We start from the raw sequence: 13,143 nt of genomic DNA on the forward strand, positions 1-13,143 counted from the left end.
GTTACAAAGTTTTCTGGGTAATTACTAAGTATGCCATGTTGCATTAAAGCACACCTGTCATGTGCACATTAACACCGATGTAACCCCTACCCCTCTTAGCTGAATTAAGGCAACTTCGTATGTAGGACCAGGATCAGAAGCTCAGGAGCTGATCAGTTCCATTTTTGGACTTCGTGTTGGACTGCAGCTGTCACTAACATCTGGCCGATCCAGAACTGAACTCTGCCAAGACCTTCCAGAGATGCCAAATCCAGAAAATCAGTGCTGGGATGAATAACCAATATCCCAGCACCTGGTGCATAACTCAATTTTTTGTGTTCTCCCCTCCACCTCTTGCTGTATATATTTCTGATTGATTATACAAACCTACACTGCACTGTGCTGTCACAGCAGCTAATTTTGGTGATGTTATCTAAAGTTTTTTTGTATTTTTCTCTGCACCAGTTGTGTTTTGACACTAGTTGGTTTAGTCCTAACATCCTTGACCTGCCATGCTGGTTATTTAGTCTAGTTTCAGCCAACCTTTTAGTAGATGAATCTTTCCTCAGATTTTGTCAAATCACAAGGCCACCACTTTCTGCATACAGACTAGGTTTCAGAAGGTATGTCACTATCATATAGTGACATTTCAGCAAGGACATGCCCTGATGCTTGGTCTGCATTCCAGTGATTGAAGGCCTATAATGCTCAAATGGTAAAAACTACCAAATCCTGTATTGCACTTAACACATGCACCCAAACTCCTTAACAGCTTACCAGGGAAGTATATGGCATTCGATCTCCTATGCATGAGTGGTGCGGCACAGAATTTGAAAAATTTTGAAACAAGACTGTGAGGCAGTGGGCAAGCTGTACAAGCAACTAAGCTACAATTTAGCTAGATTTATAACTTGCTAGTGTGCGATGGGGACATCAACATGCAAGTGAAGTTATTTTTTTTAAAGCTGATAAGCCAGAAGTATGATGTTTTTTCTTCACAATGCTAACATGCAACTGACAAATGGGCATAGAGGACTTTTATGGAACATAATTGCTTAACAGTCTAAAATAAATTGGTATGAGATATCTGAAACAGAGACTAAGCCTTTTTCATGTGTGCGAATTACAATGTTAAGGATAACAACTCAATTTTTTCTTAAAAAAAATGTTGCACCCAAGACAGATCTTTTCTATCATCATTTATCCAACACTCTACAAAAAAAAAAGTATACCAAAAAGAAGGCTCTTCGAATGTCATCCAAATTTAGTTGTCGAAACTGAGTTATATCTGTACTGCTGGAGAAGTCAATACTGTTAAGCTGTGAAGGGAAAAAACAAACAGAAAATCAATGTGATGTGTCATCTTAGTCACATTTAACAAAAAGAGATGCCCCCTTGTGGTGAGTCATGAAATGAACATTTGTCAGCAATCACCACTACAACAACCATGCTCAAAATCTGTAGTTTTGAGTAAGTGACAATGCAAGACCTCCAGACGGGCAAACATCAGAAAATACAACACATCCTAGAAACCTAATAGATTTTGAGAAGTTTAAAAATACATAATAAAGGAGAAAAATGATGTATGGTCAATGAAAAAAATCACTCTTGAAAACCTGCACTGGTTTGCAGTTCAGAACATGTAGGTGTAAACTAACCACTGTCGGAGAATCACTTTTCTGCAATGGCTGAATGTATGCATTAAGCATGCTTGTAGGTCAAAAGCAAATGTGGCACACTATTGTTATACTAAAGAGTACATCCAAAAGAAGCCAGACCTGCTGTTAAAAAAATACATACTAGACTTCTTATTCTGTCATATAATAATATGGGCATTTACCATTTAATTTCTGTATTGATTTTTTTTTTGCAGTCATCTATTGGCCATTAGTACTTATATCAGGGTTTATTCCAGCAAGACATACATGAGAGGCTCCAGGAAGTTGCATCAGTAGTGAAAAGAACCTTCCTCAAACAGCCAGTGTTCCTCTATCTAACACTTTCGTCCAGGAGAAAATACAAGCCTGAAAACTTTTACACTGTAAATACAGCAATCTGAGCATACAAGCACTTTTCAGAATGAAGAGGCTAAAACTAAGTTTTTAAAGCCACTGAGATCAGACAAGCTGTCATTCATTCGTTCCTTGGCTTTTAAGGCACAAACAAAGGTGGAAACAGGTCATACAAAGCTATTATTTGCTGTAAAGGAAGCCAGCATGCTTAAGAAAAAAGCTGAATTAGAGCAGCAGAATGCGGTTGCCACATCTTTCACTGAGGTTGCAGTTTACAAAGAATCAGTAAGTAAGAACATCTTCAAAGAAGCAGATATTCCAGACACTGAGTATCACTGGCATGATATACTAGGAATGTGTCCAGCAACTTTCTAAGGATCACTTAGAAGAAAAACCATGCAAAATCTAAGAAATACATGTCTAACTCCCAGCAATGTGTTAGCAACTGCATACAAGAAAGTGGTAGGAATGTTGCAAAGGAAATAAAATGGAAACAGTTCTCACAACATTCATCTGCTTTTCTCAAATGATCCCATCTGAATACAAAGATATAACATGGTCTTCTTAGGAAAATGAAAACATTTTCTAAATACATCAACGATAACCCCAAAACCGCACAAACTATTTGACAATCTTCTTGAATTAACGTGTGCTAAGGAAGATGGTTACCTGCCAGGACTGTCTATATAGATGCTGCTTTTGGCGCTAACCCATAGTATGAAATAACGATCACAAAAAAATGAACGGTTTTTGGATCCAAACAAAAGGAAGATCATGGAGTTGTGTTTCCTTGAATTTTCCCAGTTTATTGGCTGACAAAGATGAGAAATGACCCAATATCTCCGCCTTTTTTTTCCAGTGGTCAGCTTACCAGAAAAGAAAGCACAACCATAAGAAATCTGTTTTTGCACATGAACAAATGCCCCTTCAGAATTCCTAGACTGCCAAAACAGCTAAAAGTTAAAAACTTGGAAGACTGTTTAGAGAGTGCCCAATTTACAGAAAGTCACATCCTCTCAAGAAATGCAATCTTGAGGATCGCAAGCCCTATTTAAAGAAGATTGGCATCTATTTCAGGTGCTGTGAGTTAACTCAACTTGTGGCAAGCAACTGCAAAACATTCATTAAATGCTCAGGGCATGACAAGCAAAAACACATTGCAACTTTACACTCTGGTCGGCCTCCTTCCCTTCCAGAGAGTTCTAAAGACAAGAAAAAATATGACTGGAAGCCCAGAGAAGATTTGGCTTCCTCAGTAACAGCTAAGTGCACAGACATTTTTGGCCAAACTATGATTCTACAAGCCTACGATCAACATTCAAGATCTGTTTTAGTAAAAGTATATGCAACTGAAAAGAAAGAATAGGCAATGAAACGTATGCAGTTCTAGAAGAACAAACTATTAGACTGCTTACAAAGTCAGAGTTCTCTGACATCATCGACATTAAAACAAGCACAGTTCCATACACACTAAAAACATGTTCAGGACAACGGAACATTATACAAGGGAGGGCTATAATGTTTTACTGGAGAATCCTTTGATGAAAATCTACAGCTTCTCTTCCAACCTTAATGGGGTGTTACATGGTGCCTGATAATAAATTAGAAACTCCTTCTCCAGAGATTGCTAGATACCATCGCTATCTGCATCCATCTGTTCCCCAGATTACAGCTGTGAAGCCAGACACACCTATCCTATTCTAGGAAGATATTTTAAGAATGTAAAAAGTAAATTAAGCAGTAGCACAATGCTCTATATGCACAAAGGCTTGATTTAGGAAAAGTGTTATTGTGGGTGAAGTTTGGGTACAGCACACAAACCAGCTAATGTAAATCGATCTAAAGCAATTTGACTTGGGAATGGACAAACATCCTTTTTCACTCCATGCCAAAACAGCATCATGTTAAAAGAAGCCAATAACACAACGCAGCACCATAACTCACATTTTTTAAGCAGTAATGAAGATGGGAACAACAGTGGAGACAGCGTACGGTCTTTAGGAAATTATAAGCAAGCACCATCTAAAAAAAATCAAGCCTTTCTCCAAATTATGTATAGAGAAGCCTTTCAGAATGACAGAAACAAACATAATCCAGCTGATCATGCTACCAGTGCTACACCTAATACTGATCCAAACGTTCAACCTGAAATCGTTGCCAATTAAGCCAATTTTAGTTTACAGCTTTAAACAATGTTGTAAATGGAAGAAAATCAATCAAACCATAGTTCAGCAAAGCTACAATGACCTTACAATGAACCATGTAGTGAGGATTGTTCACAAGCTATTCTAGAACAATTTTTAGTGGGGGTTTGCACCAAATCCAAAAAGCAACAATGGCAGCCTTTGTAATCTGTTGGAAACTAGCAAAAGGGGAAAGGTGCACAGGGCTAGGGCAATAATCAAAACAATATAAATACACAAAACAATGCAAAATATGGTGAAGACACCACACAGGAAGTCTTCAGATGCCTACGTCTGGGCTTCTGGTGTGTTGTTATGTCTATAGGGAGATAAGGGCTGCCAGGCAAGCCTGCGCTCCATTTTTTCATTGCTACATACTGTATGCCCCATAGCTGGGAACTCAGTTAAAGGTTAGGGCTCACGATTATCAGAGGTACATATCTGCAATTGTGTGCCACAAAGATCCATGTTCTAAACCTGAGTAATTGAAACAGATTCGTTTTGGTTTTTTAATTTTTTTTTTTGCTGCATATCTTGAACGTATTCTGGGGATCCCATTTGTATTATTTTGCATACTGGCCTACCAATGTGCACCTTTCCCCTTTTTCTAGTTTCAGACGGATCAGATGGACACAGCCACCTTAAAGCAGTATTAAACCCAAAAGCAAACAGTTATTATGTTGCAGCTCACCAGTTCCCAGATGTGATGGCTGCATTGGTTTACTTTTTAAGCTTTCTTTCTATTTTTATCTAGTGATCTGGTCAGCAAATCTGCTGTTTTTCAGCTCACCAGCAGAATGTATAAGTCAACAAGATGAGACAAACCATTTAGCACTGAATAGGGTGCTCATAATAGTCATCTTTTAATTATTCATGTAAAGCCTTAATTCTCTAAGAGAAAAAAATGGTTTGCTGTAACTGGTTATAAAGTGTGAGCTGGAATTTGGCTCCAATTTGTTAGTGTATTTAAAATTGATAGTACATTTAACATTCCACTCCCCCCCCCCCCCATACTGACAATGCTGCTGTCTGCTGTGCCCCTGTGTTCATTCATACAGAGTGGGGACACTCTAATACAGAAGGTGTGTTGCTGGCCAGATCACCAGGTGAAAACAATGGAGAAAAGCAAAAAAAAAAAACGAATGCAGCCACCAAATCTAATGATTGGCAAGCTGCCATATATTACATTTTTGGTTTTGGATTTAATACCTCTTTAAAATGCTCAGCCTAGAAATTAGATGGATTGTTTTGTGATGGAAGTTGTTCATCCGCCACAGTCATTATAGCAGCAGTGGTAAGAGAGTGCAAGAGAAACAATGTTTCTGGTTCTTTAACTCTCCACATTAATTGAATATAGGTGGTGCTTAGGAGACATTGATAATTGTTGCTAGACATACTGTATTTTGGACACCATGCTGCTTAAATAAAAACCAGCACACCTGACTTACAAAACTTTAAGTTCCAAGACTAAAAAAACTTTATGTAAATATAGCAGCACCTCCATCTGATTTATAACAACTTGAAAAAGGCAACATTCAGGCAGTTTTGACTGTGACACCTTTATCCAGTAGTAACAGGCCTGAACAGCCCAGCAGAAGTAGCAACAGGAAAATGTAAAGTAAAAGTTAAAGTTCTCAGTTTCATACCTAATGACCAATGGTTTATTAACCTCCCTGGCGGTATGATTATTTCCGATTTTTGGTGCTGAAAGCAGTACCATTATTTTGCATGGAAATATGTAGTTTTTTTATTGTAGGCTGTAATATTTAGGAATAACTCACTGAAATCTGTCCGAACAAGAGTCTATTAAACATTCCGGATATGATAAAATTTGAAACACAAAATCATAAATTATATTTTAATTAATAATCATAAAAAATAATAATATAATAATAATACATTTAATTCAAAAATATAATCAAACCAAAAACACTGAAATTGAAATATAGCGCCAAGTTCGCACATCGCTGAGCAAGGTCGCAAATCTGTTTTCAGTATCTGATGACGAATTTCCCCACAAATCATTATCACTCAATTCTGCAAGTGGTTCTGATTTACTATCGCTGTTCTCTAGCTGGTCTAAAACCGCTTTTGACCTAAAGGGACACTTTTTGGACGCCATGGAGTTTTCTAAGTTTCCAGGCAGAAAGAACAGTAAAAATGCAGGCAGGACACAGGACAAAGCACTCGGGACAAAATGTATGTGAAATGGGTTGAAGCAGCAATGTTTTACTATGTAAAATCGTTTTGAAAAAAATGAATTTTTTAAAAATTTTCAAATTTCTCGCCGGCGCCCATACGTCCCGACGTCACAGGGACCGGAACACAGGAGCCGGATGCCGGCATCAGCCGGAGGAGATGGCCGGGGACGCTGCAGGGGACACACCGCCGGAGCGAAGGACAAGGTAAGTGCTGCAGGGACTCCCTATGCAGCGCCGCATGGTAAGCCCGAGTGTACCTCGGGGTTACCGCTTTTGGTGCAGACATTTTACCCCGAGCTACACTCGGGAATACCGTTAGGGAGGTTAAAATGTCAAAACAGAGTGCACAAAAACACTTCAAATCCAGTTGATCATTTCTGAAAATATAGCCATAGATATAGTACAATGGCTGGAGAGTATGTAACCAGCTTGATTAGGCCACAATGCAAGACTGAGAGATGAGGTAGGTTTTAGCATGAAATAAAAACTTAGAAGTGTACATGTATGATTTTAAAAACAATATTACACTATATGTATTTTTTTTATACTAGGAGAAACAGAGCTAACATTTCTCTACAGCAAATATTAGGAATTTTCCAGCTGAGATCCAGCTTACATGTGCCACCTTTACACTGCATGAGCACTGGAATAGACTGCAAACTTTGAGGTGCAATTCAGGATTTACTCTGCAATCGTTACATTTACAGTTAAGGCCCAGTTGCAAAAACATTATGTGTGGCAACGTTACAGTACCAGAACAATAGAACAGGGCAGAAGAGGCTTCAGGAGCTGACAATGATGGCAGGCCAGGAGAGGTAGCAGGGGCTACTAATGGTGGCAGGCCAAGACAGGTAGCAGGGGCATAAGTCCTGCCATTTTCCTCTCATATTGGAGATCTAAAAAAAATGTCCATCAAGTAATGCTCCCTCTCTTTCATGGCTGAAAAGTTAGGAAAAAGGCACATATTAAGGTATTCACGGATTTACCAGAGCATTTCCTGCTTCCACTGTATCTAGAAAAAAAACAGTTGAGTTTGTTTTTGACCCCAAAGCAAGAAAGTCCCCATCCAGCATCCTCCACCAGTGACAGTTCCTGGAACACCTCTGGGTGTAGGAACCACTCCCCTGGGGTCCAGGCTATGCCTGGTGAGGAAGTCTGGCTGCAAATTGTCTATCCCTGGGATGAAAACAGCAGCCAAGGCTGAAACGTGAAGTTCCGCTCAGGACAAGATCTGATCCTACCTCTCTAGTCACAGCAAGGCCTCTGATACCTCCCTGAGTGTTAATTTACATCATTTACAAGCTGGGTTAAACTAAAAAATGAAAAAAAGTATCTAAATATATTTATCAATTCATCTTTACCTAAAAAAAACAAATAGCTCCAGAAAGCAAATATTCACATAAGCAGTATGATAACTATATACCTTTACGGGATATGGCCCTTATCACCATATAGCCCATTCACCATGCAAACCATTATATCTTCCAACAAGAATTAAACTTCCAAATGTATATTTATACTGAATATGCTAAATAAATAATTGATATAAAAATTAGTATAATATCCCCCTACCCTAAATCACAAACATAATAAAGTCCAAAATCACAAATAAAAACAGAATACCACACAAATATATCAAATGTCCCTCTTGTGTAATAAATTAATGCATCCAAAATTATAATCCAAGTGTATAGAGCCTCCCAACGGCTTGCACAGGCAGGGTTACCTCAAAAACAAAATGATTACGTCCAATGACGAAACGCGTCAATGGGAAGTGACGTCAGACGCACACGAGGAACCGGAAGTGGAGCAGCGGCCATTTTGGAGAGTGGAAGAAAGCAGACACAAGGAGCTGGGATTCTCCTGGATGGCTGAAAGGTTTCCTTATATATACAAAATGCGGTTTTAAAGATATTGTAATGGTGAGCAGTACTATTAAAGCTTTAAAGATTTTAGAGTGTGGCAGTATTACACTATTTTTGTTCCTTATATATGGGTATCTGGATGGAGTACACTGTGGGAAGACATCTGGAGTGCCAGTGTGGATGGACCTAGGTGGTGTTATGGAGTCATGGTAATCCTTGTGGATCTCTACAGGAGGGTTTATTCCATCGTTTATTTCTTAGATTAACATTAAGGTGAGATTTATTTGTGATATCGGTAAGGGTATCCACTCCTTACTTGAATTAGAAGTGCACACCATGTTGTGTAATTTGTGGCACTGAAGAGTAATTCACATACACGTTTTTTCCACCATATTATTTATTTTAATTTATTTATTTATTTACTTTTTTATGTTTGTTTATTTATTCATTTACTTTAATTTTTCACTTGTGTGATTATCACCAGAGTGACCTCACATGTTGACATTCTGATTTATTAAAGGATAATGCACTATGTATTGTTTCTTTTGTTTTTGAGGTAACCCTGCCTGTGCAAGCCATTGGGAGGCTCTATACACTTGGTTTATAATTTTGGATGCATTAATTTATTACACAAGAGGGACATTTGATATATTTGTGTGGTATTCTGTTTTTATTTGTGATTTTGGACTTTATTATGTTTGTGATTTAGGGTAGGGGGATATTATACTAATTATTATATCAATTATTTATTTAGCATATTCACTATAAATATTGCTTGCATCTCCAAGGGTGGAGGTGGGGATTATGCTATAGGGGATTGTACAGTATTGGGTATTTGGGTATTGGTAGTGATTTATTTGTAAAACTTCCAAAATTGTTGTTCCATATTAGGTTCTAAAACAAGATACAATGTGCAAATGGTAGTCATAAATGCTGCAGGTATAATTTAATGTTTAAGCAAAACTCCTATGAAAAAATGTACATGCCATCAACCTCCACACTGCCAAATAGACCTATTTTATCACTCTCATTAACACCCTCTCTTGCAATCCCCGTCAACTCTTTTTACCTGTAACTCTCTACTTCATCCTTCTTTACCTATACCCACTAACACTCACTGCCCAAGAGATCACTAATCACTTCAAAAATAAGATTCATACAATTCGGATTGAGATATCCACTGTACAGATATCTCCCTCACCCTACACTCCTTTTCCACCTGCACAATCTATACTTCCCTTGTTTAACCCAGCTACTATAGAAGAGGTTGGTAAACTTTTTTCTAAAGCCCACCTAACCACCTGCACCCTGGACCCGATCCCCTCACAAATACTACAGTCACCCTCTGGCTCTGTCCTTCACTCTTTAACTCATATCTTTAATCTCTTCCTTTCTACTGGCATCTTCCCCAACTCTCTAAAACATGCGCTAGTCACCCCCATACTTAAAAAGGCCTCACTGGACCCCGCCAATCTTAGCAACCTAAGACCCATCTCCTTACTCCCTTTTGCCTCCAAACTCCTTGAACGTCTAGTCTACAACCAGCTGAGCTGTCAGCTTATTGAGAATAACCTTCTCGATCCCCTTCAGTCTGGATTTCACCCACAACACTCCACAGAAACTGCTCTCCTAAAACTCACAAATGATTTACTAACCGCTAAAACCAATGGTCACTATTCCGTACTTTTACTCTTGGACCTCTCTGCTGCCTTTGACACAGTTGACCGCCCCCCCTCCTCAAAAAACTCCATTTACTTGGTCTCCGTGACTGTACTCTCTGTTGGTTCGAATCGTACCCAACTCACCACACTTTCAGCGTCACTTACAACTCTGCTCCCTCCTCTCCTACTCATTTTACTGTCGGGGTCCCCCAAGGTTCTGTCCTTGGACCTCTCCTATTCTCAATCTACACTTCTTCCTTGGGTCAGCATTTAGCTTCCCATGGTTCCCAATACCATTTCTATGCCGATGACACACAAATCTATCTCTCTACTCCTCAGCTCACCCCATCAGTTTCCTCACGTATCACTGATTTACTAACAGACATATCAGACTGGATGTCACGCCACTTCCTAAAACTCAATCTATCCAAAACTGAGCTCCTAATATTTCCTCCCCCACTTGCCTCTTCCCCTGATTTCTTGGGCAGGATCAATAGCATCACTATCAACCCATCCCTGCATTCCAGGGTGCTAGGGGTAACCCTGGATTCTGAACTATCCTTTCAGGCCACATCCAATCCCTGTCCAAATCATGCCGCCTTAAACTCCGCAACATCTCCAGAATATGCCCCTTTTTAACCAATGATACCACAAAGCTCCTAATTCACTCCCTGGTTTTCTCTCACCTCGACTACTGCAACTCCCTCCTCACTGATTTACCTTTACGTAGGCTATCCCCCCTCCAGTCCATCATGGATACTTCTGCCAGGCTCATCCACCTTACCAACCGTTCAGTGTCTGCTACCCCTCTCTGCCAATCCCTCCACAGGCTTCCACAAGCCCAACGAATAACCAATTTCCTCTTGTACCAAATTGTATTGTAACTGTAATGTCTTTATTTTGTAAAGTGCTGCGCAAACTGTTGGCACTATATAAATCCTGTATAATAACAATAATCAACCTACCTCCCTTGACAAATTTAGGGGAGGATTCCAAAGAAAACGCTCAGATCAGGTGAGAACAGATGACCCAAGAAAAAAGGAGTTACCTGGGACAAGAGCGAACAACACCGTTGCCAAACAAAAGATGTCAATGAGCCAAAAATAATGGGAGACCAGAAAAGCCCACAAAAATCAGCCAAAGAGCTCACATCAGTCAGTATCTACTGTGTCTCACCACATGTGCATCAATGCCACAAACACCACCTCCCCATCAGCCAACAAGAGCAAATGACCAACACCAGCTCATTTTATATGTGCCCCTCCCACCGCGCCCAATGTAATGACATCATGAAATGATGCAGACGCAACGTCGGACGTCACTTCCGCCCATCAACTCAACAGACATTGTTACATTACACAGGCACTTTGCATCAACAGATGAATCAATCATCTCCCCACAACAATAAGAGAAGCAAGGGGCAGGCATAAGCATGCCATACCAGTGGATGTAAATAAACAAATATTGAGCATGCCATCTATTGGATTTAAAACATATTGTTAAATTACAATATAAATTCAAGGTATCACCAAAGGGGAGAGGAGAAGATTTTTTTTATAGACAATTAAAAAATACAAGATATAGATAAGAGTTACCCACTCCCCTAAGCTGGGTTGATTATTAAAACAATTTATAGCACAAATGGGAGGAATAGGTATCCTTATGATGGGCGTCACTTGGGAGGGTGGGAGTAGCACCAGATTGGTGAGCACCCCGGACATCCGTATATCCACTACAACGTCATCTGCCTAAACCAGGAAGCCGCCAAATTGTCATTAATGTCAAATATAAAGATTATAATCAATTAAAAAATATATTCAATGTATGAACAAAAAATTCCAGCTCAAAAAAATTAGATAAAAATTTTTTGGTAAGATGCCCTCCATCAACTCTCAGAATATACGTACATATGTGTGGTTATTTTTTGTTTTTTTTAATGCATATATGATGTAGTAAATGTGTTCAATATTAATATTTGTAATGAATATGAATTTGTCTACCTCAGGTTTTGATGAAGAAGCCTGGAACGGGTGAAACACGTTGAGATTCATGACACCTGGACAATGATGGAATGAGTAACAACTATTACAACGTTTTGATTCAGAAGTGTTTTTCATGTTGAGTGATTTTATGAATTGTAACTTCTCTATGGATTAAAAAAAAAATTAATTTTAAGTTTTTTTTCGTTGTGTTTATAATTTATGGCACTCTAAAAACCCTGCCGCCTCCCCTTAATTTGGGGAGGTTCCCCCCTTTTTCTTGTTGTCAGCAGAGACCTGTAAAACCTGAATTGGTTGGCTGACTATAGAGACAATACAGATTTTCAGTATCTGGCATGGATCTGACTACAGAGGAGCTGAAGAACACTCACCCTGTCTCCTTGGGACACCAAAAAAACTGAGCCATGCTAGGTGTGGGAGGGGTTTTCAGTGCTCACCTACAGTTTTTTGTTGCCAGTGTCTATTTCTCCTGTTGGTAGCAATATAACCCCAAGGTTAAAGATTCATGTGTTCCTCAATAGAAGAGAAAGAAAGTATAATTTGTAATTTATTATTTTTCCATTTATTGTCTGTATTGGGTATTTCAAATTAGTGGTAAAGCATGGGAAGTATGTAAATATCTCTATAGTTCCTGTCTATTTGGGGTTATTAACCAATTCAATACCGGGTAATTTTACACCTTCCTGCCCAGGCCAGTTTTCAGGTTTCAGCGCTCTCACACTTTGAATGACAATTGCGCGGTCATACAACATTGTACCCAAACTAAAATTTTATCATTTTCTTCACACAACTAGAGCTTTCTTTTGGTGGTATTTAATCACCGCTGGGGTTTTTATTTTTTGCTAAATTAACAAAAAAAGACCAAAAATTTTGAAAAAAACACACTTTTTGTTTCTGTTATAAAAGTTTGCAAATAAATAATTGTTCTTCATAAATTTAGGCCAAGATGTATTCTGCTACATGTCTTTGGTGAAAATAACCCATATTAGGATGTATTTTTTAGTTTGTAGGAAAGTTATAGAGTTCACAAACTATGGGATATATCTGAATATTGATCAATCCTGAAGTACTGACAGTCAATCTAATTTCTTGAGGTCCAAGCATGTCAGAACAGTACAGATATCCCCCAAATGACCCCTTTTTGCAAAGTAGACAGTCCGACGTACTTCATAAGAGGCATGGCGAGTTTTTTGAAGTTGTATTTTTTTTGTCATAATTTTTCGGAAAATGAAAAAATTAAAA

The 13,143-nt window shown here is 38.8% G+C and overlaps 1 protein-coding gene across 2 annotated transcripts in view; it reads right to left on the minus strand.

Moving 5' to 3' along the window:
• Positions 1–13,143, minus strand: part of PIGN (phosphatidylinositol glycan anchor biosynthesis class N) — a 450,907-nt gene that overhangs the window by 79,606 nt on the left and 358,158 nt on the right. For both annotated transcript variants that reach the window (XM_089674856.1, XM_089674855.1), the window contains one exon: positions 1,212–1,298. In XM_089674856.1, the coding sequence (XP_089530982.1) occupies positions 1,212–1,298 (87 nt within the window). The remainder of the gene's footprint in view (positions 1–1,211; positions 1,299–13,143) is intronic.

The sequence above is a fragment of the Staurois parvus genome, unplaced genomic scaffold (assembly GCF_062004578.1).
Source record: "Staurois parvus isolate SC_StPar_1 unplaced genomic scaffold, SC_StPar_1.0 ptg000153l, whole genome shotgun sequence".
Taxonomy (NCBI): domain Eukaryota; kingdom Metazoa; phylum Chordata; class Amphibia; order Anura; family Ranidae; genus Staurois; species Staurois parvus.